This window comes from Peromyscus maniculatus, chromosome 2, assembly GCF_049852395.1.
Source record: "Peromyscus maniculatus bairdii isolate BWxNUB_F1_BW_parent chromosome 2, HU_Pman_BW_mat_3.1, whole genome shotgun sequence".
Taxonomy (NCBI): Eukaryota; Metazoa; Chordata; class Mammalia; order Rodentia; family Cricetidae; genus Peromyscus; species Peromyscus maniculatus.
In genome coordinates, this window is record NC_134853.1 from 138,477,915 (window position 1) to 138,497,912 (window position 19,998).

The window sequence follows — 19,998 nt, forward strand, 5'->3', positions numbered from 1 at the left end:
GCAGCAATTTCAGAAACCCCGGGTGGTATGAGCCAACACTAACACATCCCACAGTGTGTTTATTTAATAGGGATGACCCATCAATTCATTAGTTTCTACTGTGAAGAACTGGTCCTAAGTTTGGAAGACTCTGGTTACCAACAGCAGCTGTTACTCCCCACCCAAATGTTATCTACTGCAATGATGTGTTCTATGGAGCTTTTCCAGAGGGAAACATCACTTGGACTTGAACAGCAAGCACTATGAAACTCCACTACCCATTTACTTTGTAGTAACAGAAACTCCAGACTCCACAGCTGATGTCTTACAGAGCATTCTGGACAGATGAACTCATCTGTACATTAAGAAAATAGACCCCAATCTTAAGACAGTGTCCCTGTCCCCAGGGAGTGGGTAAAACCAGTGTCATTTATTTGTAAACTGCTTCACTCTAAAGATCCTGAAAATGGGAAGAAATTACTAAATTATGACAAAACTAGACAGACACTATTATTTAAGACCTTTATTAACAGGTGCTTGCAGTTTGTTGACTTTTTTTTGAAAAAATCAAGTTGTAAACTTTTATTACAAATTAAAAATGAAGTTCTTAAAAATCTCAACTTGACCAGATATGAAACAATTTAAAAACCATTAAAGGTGTATTGAGAAAAACCAGACCTTTTTTTTTTTTTAAAAAACACATTTGTCATTACCAAAAAGAGACATCTTTAGGTAAAAATAATAAAAACCCCATGCTGCATAGATAATGCAGATAGTTCTAGTGTATCTGGTCAACGGGCAAAAAGCAAGCACTTAAGGTCTTCAGCTCCAATCTTTGTTCATTTCTTATTGCTGGAATTTCATATCATTTCTTCTTGTTGGATGACCAAACTGCAAAGAAAAGACTTATTTACTATCCTCTGAAGTCTTTACACAGTGGACCACACTCTACATGCACATCAGTCACACTTTAACCACCTCATTTTGCTTTAGCCTAAGAATGATTTACAACACAAGTGGACATTACTGCACTATGGATGCATTTGGATGATCTTTTGCTACCCAGTATATACAAAAAGGGAGAAAATGGCAACCCCAGAACCAGAGGTAAGACTCCCCTCCCTGGCTTTCTAAGATAGGATTTCTCTGTGTAGCCTTGGCTTTCTGAAACTCATAGATCTGCCTGCCTCTGCCTCTGCTACCGGAATTAAAGGTGGGCCCTATTACAACTTACAAGATTACTTTTCAAAACCTTCTTGAAAATGCACAACGTTATCTTGAGAGCATCAGGAGCAAGACTGCTTATTAGCTTTTTGTCAAGACCCGAGTTGATTGGTTTCTTTTCACTAGAGCACAGTGCAGTGGAGGCCAGAGGGTAACAACTCACCCGGATGATGGTAGAGATGGTAAGCCGGCATTTACTCAGCCCCGCCCTGCTCAGCCTCGGGAGCGGACGAATTCTCAGCTGGTGGATCGGCTGCTTTTGTCTCTTTGCCATCTTGTGGTTTAGGGTTCTCTGGGCGTCTGCGTCGGTAATTGAAGTTGCGGCGGTACCGACGTTGAGGTGGCTGCTGACCTTGGGTCTCGTCTCCTTGATTTTCCTTGTCCTCTTCATTGCCATCCTCTCTAGGCTGTCTTTGGCGAGGAGGGCCCCTGAAATGAACATTATATAATAATCTAGAAAGGAGAACAGCTTTTCCTTTAACTCAACCACAAGTGGTAATACTTGGTTGCATCATTTTCTTTTAGGTGATCTTTCAGTCAGTTTAGCAAAGACAAAATGTAAGTTACTTCTAAAAGCCAAGTGTGATGACTGTGTAAAAAGCTTTTTCTCTCATTCATATAAACCAAGGCCAGTAAATCTGAGCCTGTTGCTCCAATTGCTTGGAATGAACAATGCTGGTGCACTCACTCACTCTATACATTTTGAATCAACTTACTTTCTTGCCAATAACCATTCTTCCACTATACTTCCTTATCTATCATTTCCATTTCTCATACACTAAAATCCTTGACCTCACATTGTCTTTTTAGCTCCTTTCCATCATTAAGTAGCTATACTTTCCAAGTATCTTAAGATTTCTCTCAATTTGCTCATGAACGCAAGTACAATTTTGTACCATGTACTTGAGCATGAGGAGGGACAGCATGTTTCGTTTACTATTTTAACATTTAAACTGACAAACCATCCACTGAGAAGTGACCTATTTGTTGCATGGTTGGAAAATCCTACCCTTTGCGCAAACTTTAAAGAGAAATGCTATCATAAAATTCAAGGGTTTGGAGAGATGGCTCTGTAGTTAAGAACACTTGTTCACAGAGGACCACCATCCCATCAGGAGAACCCACACTCTCTTCTGACTTCCATGGCACCAGACATACATTCAGGCAAAACATTCATGCACATGAAGAAAAACAACCCAAAAGATTTACAAAAATAATTTAAAAAAAAACCTAGAAACATTAGTTGTAACAAATACAGAACAAAGTCGGGCGGTGGTGGCGCACGCCTTTAATCCCAGCACTGGGGAGGCAGAGCTAGGCGGATCTTTGTGAGTTCGAGGCCAGCCTGATCTACAGAGTGAGATCCAGGAAAGGTGCAAAGCTACAGAGAAACCCTGTCTCAAAAAACCAAAAAGAACAAAAGCCTGTGTATGGAAACAGGCAAGGCTCAATATCTCTGGTCTGTTTTTTTTTTTTGTTTTTTTTTTTTTTGGTGGCTTTTTGAGACAGGGTTTCCCTGTAGCTATGGCTGTCCTGGAACTTAAAGAGATCCACCTGCCTCTGCCTCCCAAATGCTGGGATTAAAGGTGTGCGTCACCACCGTCTGGCAATATCTTTATCTTTATAGAAGGCATTTAAGTAAAAATACCACCAAAAGGTATTTTATTTGCTCAAGATACAGTGAAACTATAGCAAGAGATTTTAAGTCCTACAATGTAAAAAAATAAAATGAACCAAAGATTGTGTTGCTGACACCTGCAGACTAACGTATAGACTGCTATGAGAGCAGCTTTATACTCAGGATGTGGCAATGGGTGCAGCACAGACGAATTTCCATGTCATCTTAGAAACACTGAGTCATGAACATCAAAGATGGACATGAAGAATTCAGCACAGGGACAACACAATAAAATTAATAGTCACCAGGGAGCTGTCCACATGCCCCAGTAGTTAAGAGTTCTTGTTCTTGCTGGGTTCAGTTCCCAAGCACCCACAATTACCTGTTCTTTCCTGGATCTCGTGCATGCCTTTAATCCCAGCACTAGGGGGGCAGAGCCAGGTGATGTCTGTGAGTTCGAGGCCAGACTAGGATGCAAGACAGGTACCAAAATTACTCAGAGAAACCCTGTCTCGAAAAACCAAAAACACAGGACAAGGCACACCCTTTAATCCTAGCACTCAGAAGGTGGAGGCAGGCATATCTGATCTGAGTTTGAAGCCAGTCTGGGTTCCATAGACAAACCCTGCCTCCAAACAAATGAACAGAACACAGGCAGCAGGTATGGTGGTGCGCTCTTTTAATCCCAGCCCCAAGGAGCAACTTCAATGAGTTCTGGGCCAGCCAGTCAGAATGAACACCACAGCCTGCCTCAAAAATGAAAATTGAACCACCACAAGGCACATAAGCGCAGACTATGGCCATGTTGGGTGTGGTAGTGATGCCTTTCATCCCAGCCACTCAGGGCTAGCAGCCCAGGCAACTTAGTTACATTCTGTCTCAAAAAAGCAAACAAAAGCCAGAGGAGGAGCTGGGCAGAATGCTTGCTCAATCATGTCTGAGGACTTTTGTCCAGATCACCAGCATCACATAAAAAGCTGGGTGGTGGTTTGGCAGTAGGTGGTACATGCCTGAGGCAGGAGGCAGACAGATCCGAGTTCGAGGCCAGCCTGGTCTACAGAGTGAGTTTCAGGACAGCCCAGGGATACAGAGACTCTGTCTTGAAAAACAAACCAACCAACCAAAGAAACAAAAAAACAAAAACTCAAAAAGCTGGGTGGTAATGTCTGTAATACCAGTACCAGGGATAAAAACCCAGGGTTCACTGGCCAGCCAGTCTAGCTCAATCAATGATCCAGTGAAAGACTATTATTTTAAAAAACTGAGCTGGACAGGGTAAGAAATCGGCTGCTAATGCGAGCACATGGAGCACTAACTGTTGTTACATAGCTCTACAACCTCACTGTGTTCTCGAACCCCTAAAGCTTCAGTCATGAATGAGACCTCTCACTGCATTATGCCACTAGCAACTTTGTAAGTCCAGCAGAGCTAGTTTTGCTCATGAAACTTCCTCAATTATTCCAATAGATCCTTTTACCTAAAACACCTACTATACAGGACTTTCTATACTTAAATAGGTAGACAGGCTCTACTTGGGTTCAGGTTGGTTCCTGGATGCTGTAACAGGCAGCATACACTCCTAATGCTTACTAGGTTAACCTTACCTTTCTTCTCTCCTAAGCAAGCCATGTTTTAGATACTGTCGTGTTTGAAATACTCTTCTTACCCATTCAGGGATAGAAAATTTGGCATTTCCACACCCTTGCTTTAAAAAACAAAAGCAAGTGTTTGGTGGTGGTGGTGGTGGTGGTGGTGGCGGCGGCGGCGGCGGTGGTGGCGGCGGCGGCGGCGGCGCACGCCTCAAATCCCAGCACTCGGGAGGCAGAGGCAGGCGGATCTGAGTTCAAGGCCAGCCTAGGCTACCAAGTGAGTTCCAGGAAAGGCGCAAAGCTACACAGAGAAACCCTGTCTTGAAAAACCAAACCAAACCAAACCAAACCAAAACAAAAAGCCCGACATAAAGTAGATCTCAACCACATCAGCTGTTTTAAGGCAGTGCCAAAGGAAGATGCAAAGACTACATTCTCAAAGAGTACTCACTTGAAGATTACTTCTTACACATCGGTGAAAGAGAATGTGGAGTATTAACTCAAGATGCTGGAGAGGCCTAACATCTGGCTGAAGAATCTAACAGAAACAGGTTATGATGGACCATACCTGCGGAATCGTGGTCTGTAACCCCGATACATATTCTGTCTCACTGGTCTACCTTGCTCTCCTGCACCCTGGTTGTCAGCACCCTGAAAAGACACCAGAAAATCTATTAATAACAAGAACAAAATCCCATTCAGGCAACTTCAAACTTTTGTTTCTTTGTTACTTTAAAACAGGGTCTCTACAAAGCCCCTGGCTGTCCTCCAGAACTGGGATTAAAGGCATGCACCTCCACCTCCTGGCAAATTCCAACTGAGTGCAACATTATCTACTAGTTATGATCACACCATAAATTAACAAGCTTGGTGGTTCTTCACATTCAAAAGTGTATTCTGTGGGTAACAGGTTAGTTAATTTCTGGGAAAATTTCCAGGAGTTAGTTAAAATACAGTCTTCTCAAAAGCCGTTGTTACAAGGAGTTAAGTTGGGTTGGTTCTCACTTAGCACTTACCTAGCCCTGGGTTCCATTCCTAGGACACAAAAGAGACAGCACAAAAACGCTGTTACATACACACTGACCCTTACCTCCATCACTTCTCCTTGCACAGGAGGGTTGGAATACTGTGGTCGACGCCCATAGGGTCTCCTCAAGTAGTAAGGTGGGAACCTTCGCCTGCGATAGGGCCGGCGTTGTTGGGCTTGGCCTTCAGGAGCGCTTTCCGACCCCTCGTTCTTTTCCCCACTCTCACTATTCTGGTAATTTTGCTGGTAATTGCGTGGAGGACCCCTACGACGTGGATAGCGTCTATAATGGTTACGGTCTGCTGCGTATTTACTGCCTTGAACTGGAACTCCACCAGGTCCTGTAACATTTGCTGCCTCCGCACCCTACAAAAGCCATTATTTATTGATAATAACAAACAAAATCCAAATATTCAATAAATTTCACACAAGCTGGGGAGGGAAAAAAAAACAACAAAACAAACAACCTAAGAGCAAACAAAATGGAGGGAGGTTGTCTGCATGGGCAAAGGGTGCATGGGAATGACTACATCATCAGCTCCTCCTCACTCTTCTGAAGGACTGCTTCTCTAACTGCAGCCAGCACATTAGGCTCGATGCACCTGTGTTCATGTGGTCACCAGAACACATCATCCATCCAATTTGAGCCACCATCCTAATGGATGACATCTCCACATTATTTCCATACCGAAGTCAAACCTTTACACAAAAAGCATCCTCACCTTTTCTCCTTCAACAACATCAAACTCCACAGTCTCTCCATCTCCTACACTGCGAAGGTACTTCCTGGGGTTATTCTTCTTTATGGCAGTCTAGTAACATCATTCCAAAAATAGATTAACAGGGGAGAAGAATGTGCTTTTTCATTTAAAATGTACCACCGTCAATATCATTTAGCTTGGATAGATACTTAATATTTGCTTTATAAGACCAAACTGTCAATAGTTTAGGAAAGCAGGGACCAATGTTACCCCCAACCTCTACCAAAAGACTCCAATCTTACAAGGCCCCAGCATTTTATCACTATTTACAAAACTAAAGTAATTTAATACCCAAGACAGACAACGAAGTGTTTAAAGATGCTTTTTGCAAAAGTATCACATATAAAGCTTGGAACAAAATAAGACCTCCATCTATCCCCCAAAGACTGCACTTAATAGTAGAAGCTAGCCCGACACACGGCCAGTTTAGATGACAGGCAAGTTTAGTTTTACATGCTTCAACTTTGACCATACCAACTCTTGTCCCTTTACCATATCAAACTCAATTACAAATGTCAACCAAAATCCCTTCCAGCCTGTCTATGAGTACTTCCAAGGAAATGCATTTCACGTGTATCTATGCCACTCTTATATTGCTCTCTCTGTATGAGACTATTGGTTATTACCTCCCCAGAAAACAGTTAAGTCTTACATTATATAGGGCTTAAAAAATTATGAAGTGCCCAAGGTCACACAGCTATTAAGTGGCAGGGGAACTTTTCTAAATCCATGTCTTGGGACTCCAAATCCCACGTTCATTCCACATCACAGCAGTATCCATTACAGGATCACTCATGCATTTCCATTCCAGAGGAGGCCGGACAACCAACAAATCTGAGGCCAATTAAGCTCCGGTGCCCAGAACTGCAGTCTACTTGATACACCACCACAACCTGAGCAGCCAAAGTCCCAAGAACAACTCTATGTTGAAACCGCTTGCAAAATAAATAGGAAAGCATATTGGTGACACCTTGTGGGATAGTAAAACTGGGTGAGTTGAGTCAAATAATTGATCTCATCTGTCATCTGAACTGTCGTAGTTTCATTCCTTTTATATGTAGCCAACTCTCAATTATTTGCAGTCATAAGGGATAGCAGAAGTATGCATTAAAATCCCCAAACAAGTTAGTCAACATCTTTAGCCCCTTCTGATCTCATGGTTGTCAGTGGCAGCAAGACTAATAAGTCTTGTTGCTTCTTATCTGTTACGTCTGCATATTATTTCTTGTAACAAGAACAGGTAAGAGTCACCTTAGCCAAACAAGAACATTAATCTTTTAAAGGTTACATTTTGTCTAAGCAGTTAAATTACATTTAGAATTTGAATGTTTGCATACTTACATTCCATAGGGTTTTGAATATACTAGAAATCTACAGGGCCTCCCTCCCCTTCTGACTCTCAATGTATGCTGTGTAGGACACTTCAAAGAATTACAAAATGCTACCCTGTTTGTTAACCACCTCTCCTAAGGAGGATGCAGCCACTCAAACTCTTAGTTGAACAGTGGCGAGTACAGAAACTGATGCTAGGTCTTTTGATCTCCAGTCAGTTTAAAAAAAATAAATAAATAAAATAAACAAATAATAGAAGGTTGAAAATTCTTAAAACAACCTTCAACACAAGTGGATATTTCAACAGTCCTAGTGAAAAGCTGATCACCTGGAAGCACACATAAAGTGATGTTATTTCCTAACCCACTTCACTTGGAGACAAGTCTGACGCTGGCAGTGTACCACTCACTCGGCAGCATCTTACTTTACCAATAATTCCTTTTTTTCCCCCCCAAGACGGGGTTTCTCTGTGTAGCCCTGCTGTCCTGGAACTCCCTCTATAAACCAGGCTGGCCTTGAACTCAGATCCGCCTGCTCTGCCTCTCTAGTGCTGGGATTAAAGGTGTGAGTGCCACCACCGCCCAGCATTTATCATTAATTCTTAAATCCTCAATGTTCAGTCATTTTCCTAGTCAGTATGTTTATTTGGCTAAGTTTTCTTCTCCAAAAACATTGGCAGCCAATTAAAGTAATTTACTGACCAATTACAATTCTGCTGTAATGCCTTCCACTTAAATTGGATTACTAGTGAGGATTTAAATACCCAGCCAATGCTAAAAGGTGAAAACGCAACACACCACTATTGAAAAAATGCTTTTTAGAATGAATAAAAAGAGCCATCCTAGACAGTGTTGGGTTTCTATTTTCTTCAGTAACTGTTTAGTAGCTCTGTCCTATAAAGATCTGTCCTTACCAAAGTTGGACCTGACTATAACAGCACCTGGAAATGTCTTCCAAATGTTTCTGTGTATTTAAAGCAACATTATTCAAGCTTAGACTCATGGTGGTTATTTGTCTGAAACTAGGCACGAAAGAAAACTGTGTGCCATCAGTTGAACAGATTCAACATTTTAAAACGTTGTTTTAAATTATTAATGGAATTCCTAATCATAACACTTTTTGAAATTAAGTGGACTCTCCAGTGCAATGCTTCACTCTACACTTTAATCACAGGATTACTTTTCAGATGCAGGAACTAAATAAACTCACCCTTGGACTTAATCTTTAGCAAAGAAGCATGGCTGAGAACACACCCACCCATTTATTCTCACAAGCCTTGAGCCACAAGTGCAGAGAATCAATGTAAGCACTCACCTGGTGTACAAATACGTCTTCCTTGGTGTCATTCCTACAAGACAGAACCAAGATTAACAAGTGAAAAAGCTGAATGTATGTTTCACTGCCTAAAAGTGATTAAGAACAGCCTGGCCTACAAATTAAGTCCCAGGTCAGCCAGGTTACATAGAGAAACCAGTCTTGGGAGAGGGAAAAAAAAAAAAAAAAGCCAAGACAAAACCAAACAGTCTGGTCAGTGGACATCCTCGATTTTCCCAGACTTCCTAACTGTCCAAGATTAAGTGGAAAATCATTTCTATCTTTTGAGTGTGGGCAGGGGCGACAACAACATTAAAAACCTGGAGAAACAAATTTCCACACCTTCAGTGATCGATCGGCCCTACCTTCTTCACCAGGAAAAAGGCACAGTGAAACCACAAGCTACATGAACTGTTTTAAAGCCTAAACTGTTGGAAACAGAGATAAGCCCACCTGTAAGAAAGCAAACAAGTCTAAGGCAACCAACTGATCTGTAATTCCAAAGGACAGGTGACAAGCAACACCCCTCCCACTCCTTACCCTATAAAACATTAACAATAACCTAGCACACACCCCTTTATCTGCAGACCAGCATTACTAAGAGAAGGAGTCAGTCTCACTTCCTCCTCATTTCTAACCTCCACATTCCCCAAGGTAATAAAAATGACCACAAAAAGTTCTCTAGAAAACACAACCCAGAGAATGAAACTTAATGTACACTATGTACATTACACCTTACTTATGTGCCTGACACTGTTCCCAATAACACCCCCCCTTCACTTCCACCATAGATGTCACAATCCTTAGTCAAGTGAATATATCCAGCAAAGCTTATTTTTTGACAGCTTCAAGTGCAGCCTGGTCTTGAACCTATGACAGACAGTTCTGCTTCAGCTTCCAGTGCTGCCTGGGATTAGTTACAGGGGTTTACCAGGAAACCAGACAGTCTTTCATTAGAAGAATGTGAATGTGGTGTGGTTCAAGTATTGCATAAAATGTAAGGGAACATCTGAATAGGCAGAGCCCAGCAAGTTAGTTAGGTCAAAGTTCAAATAGGAACTGACCAAGTCTTACACTAAATGACCACCCAATGAAGATATTTAGGTTATCTTTCTTGGGACCACAATGGAGGAAACTGAATGTGAGGATGAAGTGGGAAATCATCTGTCTTGAGTGTGGGCAGGGCTGACAACATTAGGAACCTGAAGAACCACTGGAGAAATATTTCCTTCCTCTCCTTTAGTGACCCACTCCACCCTTTTCACCATTACTAAGCCAGAGAAATGGCTTGGTATTAGCTAATATTTTAGCATTTAATAACCAAAGATGCCACTGGCATAACTGTTAAGCAAAAAGACCTGCCTCAAGTGCTGGGATTAACAGAAGTGTGTACCACCTCATCCAACCTCAGCATTTGTTGTTTTAATATGCTTTAAACCGATGGGGCCAATAAGATGGTTCAGCAAGTAAAGGTGCTTACTGACAACGTGAGTCTGACTCCTGGAACTCATAGATGGATAATTCCTGTAAGCTGTCCTCTGACCTCCAAATGTTCCCAACTCCCCAATAAATAAATGCAATAAAATAATGAATGTGCTGGACATGATGGTGTAAACCTTTAATCCCAACACTTGGGGGGTTGGGGATTTAGCTCAGTGGTAGTAGAATGCTTGCCTAGCAAGTACAAGGCCCCGGGTTCGGTCCAGCTCCAAAAAACAAACAAACAAACAAACAAACACTTGGAAGACAGAGGTAGACAGATTTCTGTGAGTCCAAGACAGCCAGGGATACACAGAGAGATCCTGTCTCAAAAATCAAGAGTATGCTTTAAATTCAGTGAAAAGGAAATTTCCGAAGGGTATTGTTTTTTGGCCCACAATAAACAGTTATGTATGAACTTACTTCTGATAAAATGTTATGTATCTAGTTAGGACAGCTTTTAAAAATAGGATTATGCTAGCAATAAGACAGTATTCCCTATTGTCTTGTGACTAGACTGAGGGGTATCATTAAAGTGTATGTAGCTGCCAGGAAGAAGCTTGACAGTTACAAAACAGTTTCGAGCAAGCTAAAATATCATCAGTTTGAACACTTTAGACCAATGTAGTTACAGTTTATTAAAATGACAGATTAATTTAAGGAACGGAACTAGTTAACAAGAAACCTGACTTTTCGGTCTTGATTCTAACATTAGCCCTATAGCCTTGAAAAGCTACCCCCTTACTTTACCTACAAAAGGAAAATACTGTAGGTGCTATAGAGATGGCTCAGTTGAATCCAGGAGACTCAATGCCCTCTTATCATCTCTGTGGGCACCAGGCAAACATGTGGTGCACACATACACAGCAGTCTGGATTATTGAAGATTAACTTTTAAACATTACACTAGGCGTTTCAAATACATTTAATCCCCACAATTCCGACATAGGTAGCATCATTAACCCCTACTATTGGGGGATTTGAGTCAAAAGGAGGTTTATTTTGGGGGGTAACTTACAGCTAGTAAAGGGGTTGGTTATAGGATCCAGGAGAGGTGAGGAACTAGGTCCTCTGGAGAACTCCACTCAGTCTACCATACAGCATCCAGGGTCACCAAGAACCAAGAGAGTCAACACATAAGGATCTTGGGTCTTAAGGGCTCCTGTCTCGGCCCCGCCTCAGGGGCAGGTCATAGGTAGGCCTGACAGTTACTGGAAGGCTAATGGTGGTGGGGTGGTAGTACTTCCACTACACCCTACCAGCTTCACAAAGCAAGGAATTGAAATACAACCTGTTGCCATTTGTTCTTAGCACTGACTTCTGACTTGATGGGGGCTCTGGCCCTTACCACATTGGAATTAAAAAAAAAAAAAAAAAAAACACCTTACATTTACTTTTAAATAATTTTCAAAAAGAATTTTCACTTATATGTACTTGCATGTCTTTCTTGTATGTCTTTCTGAGTAAATGCTAGGTGTATGCTAGGTGTCTAGGGAGGCCAGAAGTGGGCGTCAGATCTCACTGAAGCTGGAGTTTACAGGTGTTAGGAAGTCAACTGGGGTCCTATGAAAAGAACATTCAGTACTTTGTAAACACTGACCCACCTTTTCCAGCCCACATCTTAACCTTTAAAGGAGATTAAAACACAATTGTAGGATGACTAGTAGTAACAAGAATCCCTATATGCTTTCCTAATGTAGGTCAAGGAGGACAAAAGCAGATTCCCCCTTTCATTATCATCTGTGCCTCACACTCGAAAGCATTTACTGGATATGCCTACCATTCAAACCTTACTATTTCTTTTCTTTTTTTCTTTCTTTCTTTTTTTTGGTTTTTTTCAAGACAGGGTTTCTCTGTGTAGCTTTGCGCCTTTCCTGGAACTCATCTGTAGAGGAGGCTGGCCTTGAACTCACAGAGATCCGCCTGCCTCTGCCTCCTAAGTGCTGGGATTAAAGGCGTGCACCATCCCCACCCCCGGCTTACAATTACTATTTCTATTCTACCCAATCTACCCAGACCACCACCAAGGTTCTTCTTAACCAAACCAAACCAAAAAACAAAAACCCCCAACCCAAACAGGAACAAAAGGACAACAAAAAAATTGAGCTTTCTCAAAGAAATCATCCAATCATGGTGCTGGGGATTGAAAAGCTAAAAATTTAAGTGTTTTTTTTTTTTTAACATACTTTACTGCCTTAAATAAGACATAACGTAAATTCATTCACAATGTTCTATAGGCCATTAGAACTGCTGCCATAATTTCTAAGCCTTGAAAGCTTGCCCTAAAGTCACAAATCCCACTTAATCCTTATTTGCTCTCTAGGCAGACATACCATCTTTTTTCAGACATGACCAACCATGCTTCCAAGGGTCTAGACAGGCCTGAAGGCCACCCAACTCCACAACCATAGTCTCAGGCTAAGGAAAACAAAGCTAATGTACTTGCTGCTCTTTCTGGGGAATTAAGAGCAAATGATTTTACTTGGCAGAAAGAGGGAAAGAACCACCACAAGATGAGGATTCTGTTCCAAGTTCTAAGTCAGTGACTGAGTGAATGAATAGTGACTACCCACACACAGGTAGCTCACTCTTCAAGTTTTGTTGTGAGCAAGTCAAGAGTCCCAGGATTAAGTCAACCTCTTGCATGTCCCTTCTTTAAACACTGTTAAGGAGTCCTCAGCCTTCTTGTGCAACACCTATTTTAGTGGACACACATTAAGAGACTGTGATTTTCTTTCTGTTCTTGATGAGCTGGACCCCAATCCCTACTCCCCCCGCCCCAGAATTCCCTTTGTACTTGAAGCACCTTCAAAAGGGTTACTCTTCACAGCTATGGCCAAGTAGGCTTTCTTGTATTGTTTAATGTGTCATTTTTGGTCATTGGTATGTCATTCCTAGCAGTATGAAGAACAAGACTCTTGCCCATCCTGCCAGAGTGAAACCTCAGCTAAGCAGTAAAAAGCAGCCTTTACAAAAAAAAAAAAAAAAAAAAAAAAAAAGGGGGGGGGGAGGGGATAGATACCAAGCCAGGTGTGGTGGTGCCTGCCTTTATTTAATCCCAGAGGCAGACAGGGGCCTCCCCTGATCATGGCAATTCTTCAAATGAGCTTCTCCCTTCCCAGGTGACTCTAGGTTGTATCAAGTCTACAATAAAAGCTAAGCCAGGCAGATTTCTTGAGTTCCAGGTCAGCCTGGTCAACAGAATGAGTTCTAGGACAGCCAGGGATACACAGAGAAACCTTGTCTCAAAAAACAATCAAGATGATACCAGTTCTGTTTGGGAAACACCTATAATCTAGCACCCCTAAAGACCCATTTTTACTACCTCAAAAGTCAACAAAAACAAAAAGGTCTAGGAGGGCCAATATTCTTTCCTTTCATTCCTCAACTGCATCTCAATCTCAGTATGGGACAGTAAGCAAGCTTTCTAATTGTAAAGCTGACCTGCACACTTATTAGAAATTGTGGAAACTCCAGATCTTATTGAATCAAGTAAAAGGTAACATATCACCCCTGAGGACTAGACAGCAAAAAAACAAAACAAAACAAACTAAAAACCTCCAGTGTAGCTCATATATTAAGTCTCTCAATAACTAAGAACAGCCAGTCATACTAAATTATCTTTAACTACATGGACAAGCTCCAAACTGAAAATGGCCAGGATCTATTTTCAAAGAGAGTATAACACAGCAGTCCTTGAACAAATACTCCAGAGCACAAAACGGTAAGTTCAAATCTTGCTTCTATCTGTTTATGGAACAGGTCATTCAAACCTGTGTTTCTGAGGAATAGTACCTAAGTCTCAAAGGCTTTTATGATTAAGTCAATTAGTTCATAATCAGTAACAACAGGCCCTGAATAAAACTATTCATGTCACTGTTATTGCAGTCATTACTAAGACACACAGAAACCCCAAAAGGGAGGACCCCCTAAAGGAAGACCAACACTGACAGCACTGTTTTCTATTAAGGACATAAAGTGAAGCTTTTTAGAGCACGGATTAAAAAGGCCTATAGGGCAAGCGGAAACGGTAATGAGCAATGCAAGAGAGTTATAACAGACCAGGCCAGGGAGACAGCTCAGCTGGAGAAAAGTGCTTGCCATGCAGGCTTTACAACCCTCAGAGCCCTGAACCCATGTAAAAGTCAGATGCAGCCTGTCTTCTGACCTGCATCCAAGTGCTGGAGCACATGCATGCCCTCAACATACACTCACACACACACACACACAAGACTGCAAGACTGTGGTTCAAAGGGGAAAAAATGTGATGTCCTACATAAATGTTGAGATCACAAGCAGGACACGTTCACCTCTGGTGCTCTGAATTTTAAATTCTATCGCAGCCACAACCCCAACCCCTAAGTTCTGTCACCATAAAAACTAAAACAGACAACAACAACAAAAAAAAACCCCACGTTCCAACCGGGTGGCAGCGGCACACGCCTTTAATCCCAACACTAGAGAGTCAGAGGCAGGCGGATCTCTGTGAGTTCGAGGCCAGCCTGGGCTACAGAGTGAGTTCCAGGAAAGGCACAAAGCTACAGAGAAACCTGTCTCAAAAAACAAAAAACAAAACAAAACAAAAAAAAAAAGGAAAAAAAAAAAAGAAAACACGTTCCACTGAAAAATGTTCTTAATTCACGTTTATCTTCTAATAACTGTTTCAGGAATATGGACCATTCTCTACATCTAGTAAACTGAAATAGTAACTTGGAAGGGATCCAAATAAACTAAGTTATATGATCACTTTTTTTGGAGTGGGGGATGGGGGAACCTGGTATACAAAAGGATAAAGTGAAGAATTTTCTCTCAATTCCTAGATTATAATGCCTCTAACAAACTAAAAATTCGGTTACTTTAAGCTCTTTGGTTCTGCCTAAGCATTGGGATTAAAGGCATGCACCACCACACCAGGGTTTATTTATCTTTTTCTAGTGGAGGAGGGGCAGGGTCTTGATGTATAATGCAGGCTACCCTTAAACTCACTTAAGTAGCAGTCGAGTATGACTCTTGATGTCCTGCCTCCTGGGATTACAGGCTTGTATCACTGTGTTTTATGCAGTGCTACAGAGGAAACTAGGGCTTTATGAACATAGACAAGCACTCTATACCAACTGAGTTACACCCGCAGTACCTTTATTTGAAAATTTTACAATAAAACCAACAGAACTTTTTAAAAAAGCCACGGAACAAAGAATTCTAACCAAGTTGTAAGAATGCATCACAGGTGATAATTTAGACTGCAACAAATCTATCTTTAAAGATGAGATGTAATCTTGTATTTGAATTATAAAATAGCTAAAGATCCTAGAAAACATAATCCAGAATTCAGTGCATTCCAAATACCATATCTCCCACTTTACAGTCTATACTTTTCCTTGACCAGGACAAACTTCTAGTTCACTGGAACCAATCTTTACAGTATATCTCATTTAAAAACCACAGCATCAACATAATGGTCTGCTTAGAAATTTTAATCAGTAAAATCAGTAACAGGGGTTAGGATAGTCTAACAAAGGCTCATCAAAAGCCAATTACATTTAACTTTCCCGGAAGAATGATCAACTAAGCTGCTACTAAGAACACAGCCATAGATAATAATCTACACAATGCACAACATAAAAATGCAGTAAACTCATCTTGGATAGGAACTGTTTGCTTAAAAAATGTGATAAACCTAGGCAAATGATAAAATTTATTAAATGCATTAAAAAACAACCCACACAATTACCCAACTAGACAGGCTGCCGAGAAGGGCTAGCTCTAACTGCACTGGGCTAAGGGTTAAAAAAACCCTTTGGAAGGGAGGGTGCACAGACTATTCTCAGCATCACCTGGGGCTGTGAGGATAGAAACCTCAACCAAAGAATGAATAATGGCAGCTTAAAAGCCACCAAGACACCAACTACACACAAGCATCAAAGCATTACATTTTCTTCTTTGCTCACTAGTAATCCATTGAAAAACAAAGCATGGAAAATGTAGCATTTGTCAGAAAAGCAAACAGCCTATGACAGTAGAAAATTCTAGTCTGGAAAAACAAAATGTTTCGCTGTAATAGCTACTGTAGAGAACAGACCATTAGGTGATTGTAATCGCTTCTGTTTGAGTGTTTTCACAACACGGCGTGGTTCATCAATGAACCGTTTTTCATCACTCCGTTATTTTCAAAAGCCTAGCTGCCCATTTTGGTAGTGTCCACTTCACAAGCACTCTGTCATTCCTAAGCGTTCTTTTCACCATCTACTTGTTTAACGCCTTCTGAGCAAGCATGTACGAGAGAAAATGCTGAAATGGCGCCAAGTCTCACAGCTGTACGGCCAGGCTTGCTGCTGGCACTCGCGGTGCTCTACACCCATGCAACTGCACTAGCCTTGGCAGCCATCTTGAAAAAGATGCCGGGCTCACAAGGGAGCCCCGAGTGCAGGCATTGCCTACACTTACCACCAAGGGCTACAAACCCTTCTCTGGATCTACGAAGATGTAGTTTGCAACTACGATAAAGGTTAAGTTCCTAGGGACTTAAGGCCACTCCAATAAGCTACAGCCGAGCTTTAACCAAAATTGATTTGATCAGCATGATTCCCAGACAAGGAAGTGGAAGAAATAAAAATTGAGGAAGAACCATTTTCTTCAGATGGATTATTTGCCGTTTGGACAAGTAAGATCCCTCTTTGGCTATAGAAAATGTGTTCGAGGCACTAAAAGGACCGCATATTTGAGTCGACTGAACAAAGGCAACATAACCTTACAGCACAGATAACATCTCAGGCACTTGACATGTCAAATCACGTTCCCCAAGAGGTTAGCAAGGTGAAAAATCACCTGTATGCTAATTAGTGGGCCACAGTCTTCCATAGCAATTTGAACGAAGCAGAAAAGGATGTCAAGGTTAAAACGTGCTTCGCCTGGAGTTGCCTCAGTTCGATGCAAGGTAACTAACTGTTAAGGCACGGTTCACGTGCCGCGCCTGCCTTGACCTGCTTTGTGCCAAGGCTTGGAGGCTAGCTCAAGATCGGTATTTCACGGCAAAACAAAGCAAGTCTACAGACCCACTAATCCCGTCACCCAAGGAAAAAAAATAAAGAACCACCACCGTTTCCAACCCCTCTCCCTGTCAGGCTCGCGGAGGCACCGTGCGGCCCCGGAGATTACCCATGCAGGAGGCGGGCCCCAGCTTTCTACACCGGCATCTCACCTGTTGATGAAACCGTATCCGTTCCTTACATTGAACCATTTTACTGTTCCCAAAACCTTCGTTGCTGGAAAACAAAGCACAACAAACGTCCAATCAGCAGCTGGCCCCGGCAGTCGGTCCAGGATCCGGCCGCAGGCCCGGGCCGCCGCCCTCGCCGCACACGTGGGTGCCGCCGGGCAGCGCGGGTCCGAGGTGGGTGTGCGCCCGGGCGGCGAGCACGTGAGGGCCGGGGAAAGCAGCCCGCGCCGCTCCGGCTGCGTAGGCGGCGGGGCGGGGACCCCGCGCACGAGGCCCCGAGGCTTGGGTGGGCGCGGGGGAGGGGCGGCCGCGGCCCGGGGCCGGGGCCGGGGCCCGGGGCAGCGGCGGGAGCCCGGCGTGCGCGCGCCGCGGGCCCCGGGGGGGAGGGGCGGCCGCGCCGTCGGTGGCTCGGGGCCGCGTCGCCTAACGGTCCGGCCCGCGGCCCCACCCCCGGTCCCTCCTGGCGCTCACCGATGACCTTCTTGTCCCCGCCGGCGGGCGCCGCCGATGTGAGGCCGCCCGGGCCGCCACTCCCCGCGCCGCTGCCCGTGGAGCCGGGCTTGGTGTCAGCGGCGCTGAGGGCGGCGGCGGGGGCGGCGGGCGGCTGCTGGGTCTCGGCCTCGCTGCTCATGGTTGCGGTGGTGGTGACTGGGGCCGGCGGCGACGGCTGCGGCTCCTCCCGGGGTGTGATGGTGACTAGGCCGGCGGCGGCGGTGGGGCTCTCAGGGCTCTCTGGGGTCCGCTCTCCGCTCCCGCTACCGATCGAACTAGCGAGAATGGCGGGACGGGCGGGATAAGCCCCGCGATAGGCCCGCCCTCGTCCTCCCCCATTGGCCAGGGCCGCCGTCAATCCCACCACCTGACCGGGGCTCTCGCGTCTATTGGCTCACGCTCTGCGGCTCCTGCGCCCTTATTGGCCCCTTTGGCGACTAATTCGGCCGACCCACAGCCGCTCCTGCCTTCGCCGCCATAGAGACCGGAACTAGAATGAGCTGCTCGGCCGTGAGCACCATAGAGTACCGGGAGGACGCGTAGAGGGAACGTCCCTGCACGGGGCTGCGCTCGTCGCGCACGTGGGCCGCGGTGGCCGGGCCTACCCCAGGCTTCTAGAAGGGGCTCCCTCCCTCGGCTGGGTGAGCGCCGCGGCCTCCTTAATGGCTCAGGCTTTTGGCGGTCCAGTCACCTTGGAGGGACCACGCAGGCGCTCCTGCTGCCACGAAATCAGCATGCTCAGGGCGGGGGTGCTCCTTCGCCCCGGCGTACGAGGAATGCGTTTCATATCGGCTACAAATTAGATTTAATGTAGTCTCAAATTTATTGGATAAGTTAGACATTTTACCCCCCCACCCACCCCCCAAGCAGCCATGTAGACAAGGATTGCTATCCATGTTTTTACACCCTTGTAAAATACAGGCTGCCTTCTGTTAGGGAAGCCCTCCGCCTACCTTCATTCATTCTTTATTAGGCATCTACTATTGACTGGGGGTTGAAATAGTTTGCCCGTCAGTTTCTGCCTTCTGACGGAGGCAGACATTTAACCGCCCCAACACTGCCTAGCCGGGTGAGCTCAGCGTCTGGGGAAGGAAGCAGGAAGAGCTGGGTGGTGACATTTCAGGTAAAGGTAGGTTTGTGCAAAGGCCTGGGAAAGATAGGGCCTCAAGGAAAATGCAAATACAGGAAGTCAGTAGGAGTAGAGGGGAATATGGGTTGTAGAGGTGGCCAGGGTCAACTACGTGTATTTAATGTGAAATTCATCCTGAGGTCACCGATTTTAGGGTAGCTTTAGAGTTTTAAGGTAGGGAGTCTCGTCTTTTTTTTTTTTTTTTTTTTTTTTTAAGAAAAGGCTGCTGCTTGGGGGATGAGCTGCAGAAAGAGAAGGGCCGGGGAAGCAGTTAAGAGGACCCGAGATGGCTCAGTGTGTAAAGGCACTGGAGACCAAACCTGAAGACTTGAGTTTTATCCCTGAGCCCCGCAGGGTGAAAAGAGAAAGCCTCTGCCTGCACGTTTTAGTTTGAGCCCCCACCCCCCACCCCCCACCCCCATGAGCACTGTGGCATACATCCACCCCCCCCCCAGTAAATAAATTCATGTAATAAAAATTACAGAAAGAAAGTTAGTGCAGTAACCCTTACCCCTGCCGGCTCCATCTAGACCTGCCACTCCACTTGGTAAAGGCCTCCCTCCGTCAATTCTGGAAAAATCTGATCCTGAAGCCAGTTAGGCTACACTCTGCCATTGCTTTTGGTGATTGCTATTGCTTAAAGCAGGGACAGCAAAAACAAAAAAACGCCTTATTTATTCTTGTTTTATGTGCATTGGTGTGCTTTGTTTGCATGTATGTCTTATGAGGGTGTCAGATCCCCTGGAACTGGAGTTCTGTATAGACAGTTGTGAGCTGCCATGTGGGTGCTGGAAATTGAACCCAAGTCCTCTGGAAGAGCAGCTAGTGCTCTTAACTGC

The 19,998-nt window shown here is 44.0% G+C and overlaps 1 protein-coding gene across 2 annotated transcripts; it reads right to left on the reverse strand.

Annotated features, from left to right (window-relative positions):
* Positions 1–487: 487 nt before the first annotated feature.
* Positions 488–18,590, reverse strand: Ybx1 (Y-box binding protein 1). Of its 2 annotated transcripts, XM_076564934.1 has the most exons (8): positions 18,010–18,590; positions 17,521–17,584; positions 8,845–8,878; positions 6,160–6,249; positions 5,501–5,803; positions 4,979–5,061; positions 1,367–1,632; positions 488–870 (listed from the first exon to the last, which is right to left on the reverse strand). In XM_076564934.1, the coding sequence occupies exons 1-7, from the start codon at positions 18,167–18,169 to the stop codon at positions 1,398–1,400; spliced, it is 969 nt and encodes a 322-aa protein (XP_076421049.1). In that variant the 5' UTR covers positions 18,170–18,590; the 3' UTR covers positions 488–870; positions 1,367–1,397. The 2 variants fall into 2 exon arrangements, with proteins under 2 accessions (XP_076421049.1, XP_076421050.1); XM_076564935.1 differs by lacking the exon at positions 6,160–6,249 and having other exon boundaries at positions 18,010–18,302.
* Positions 18,591–19,998: the final 1,408 nt, after the last annotated feature.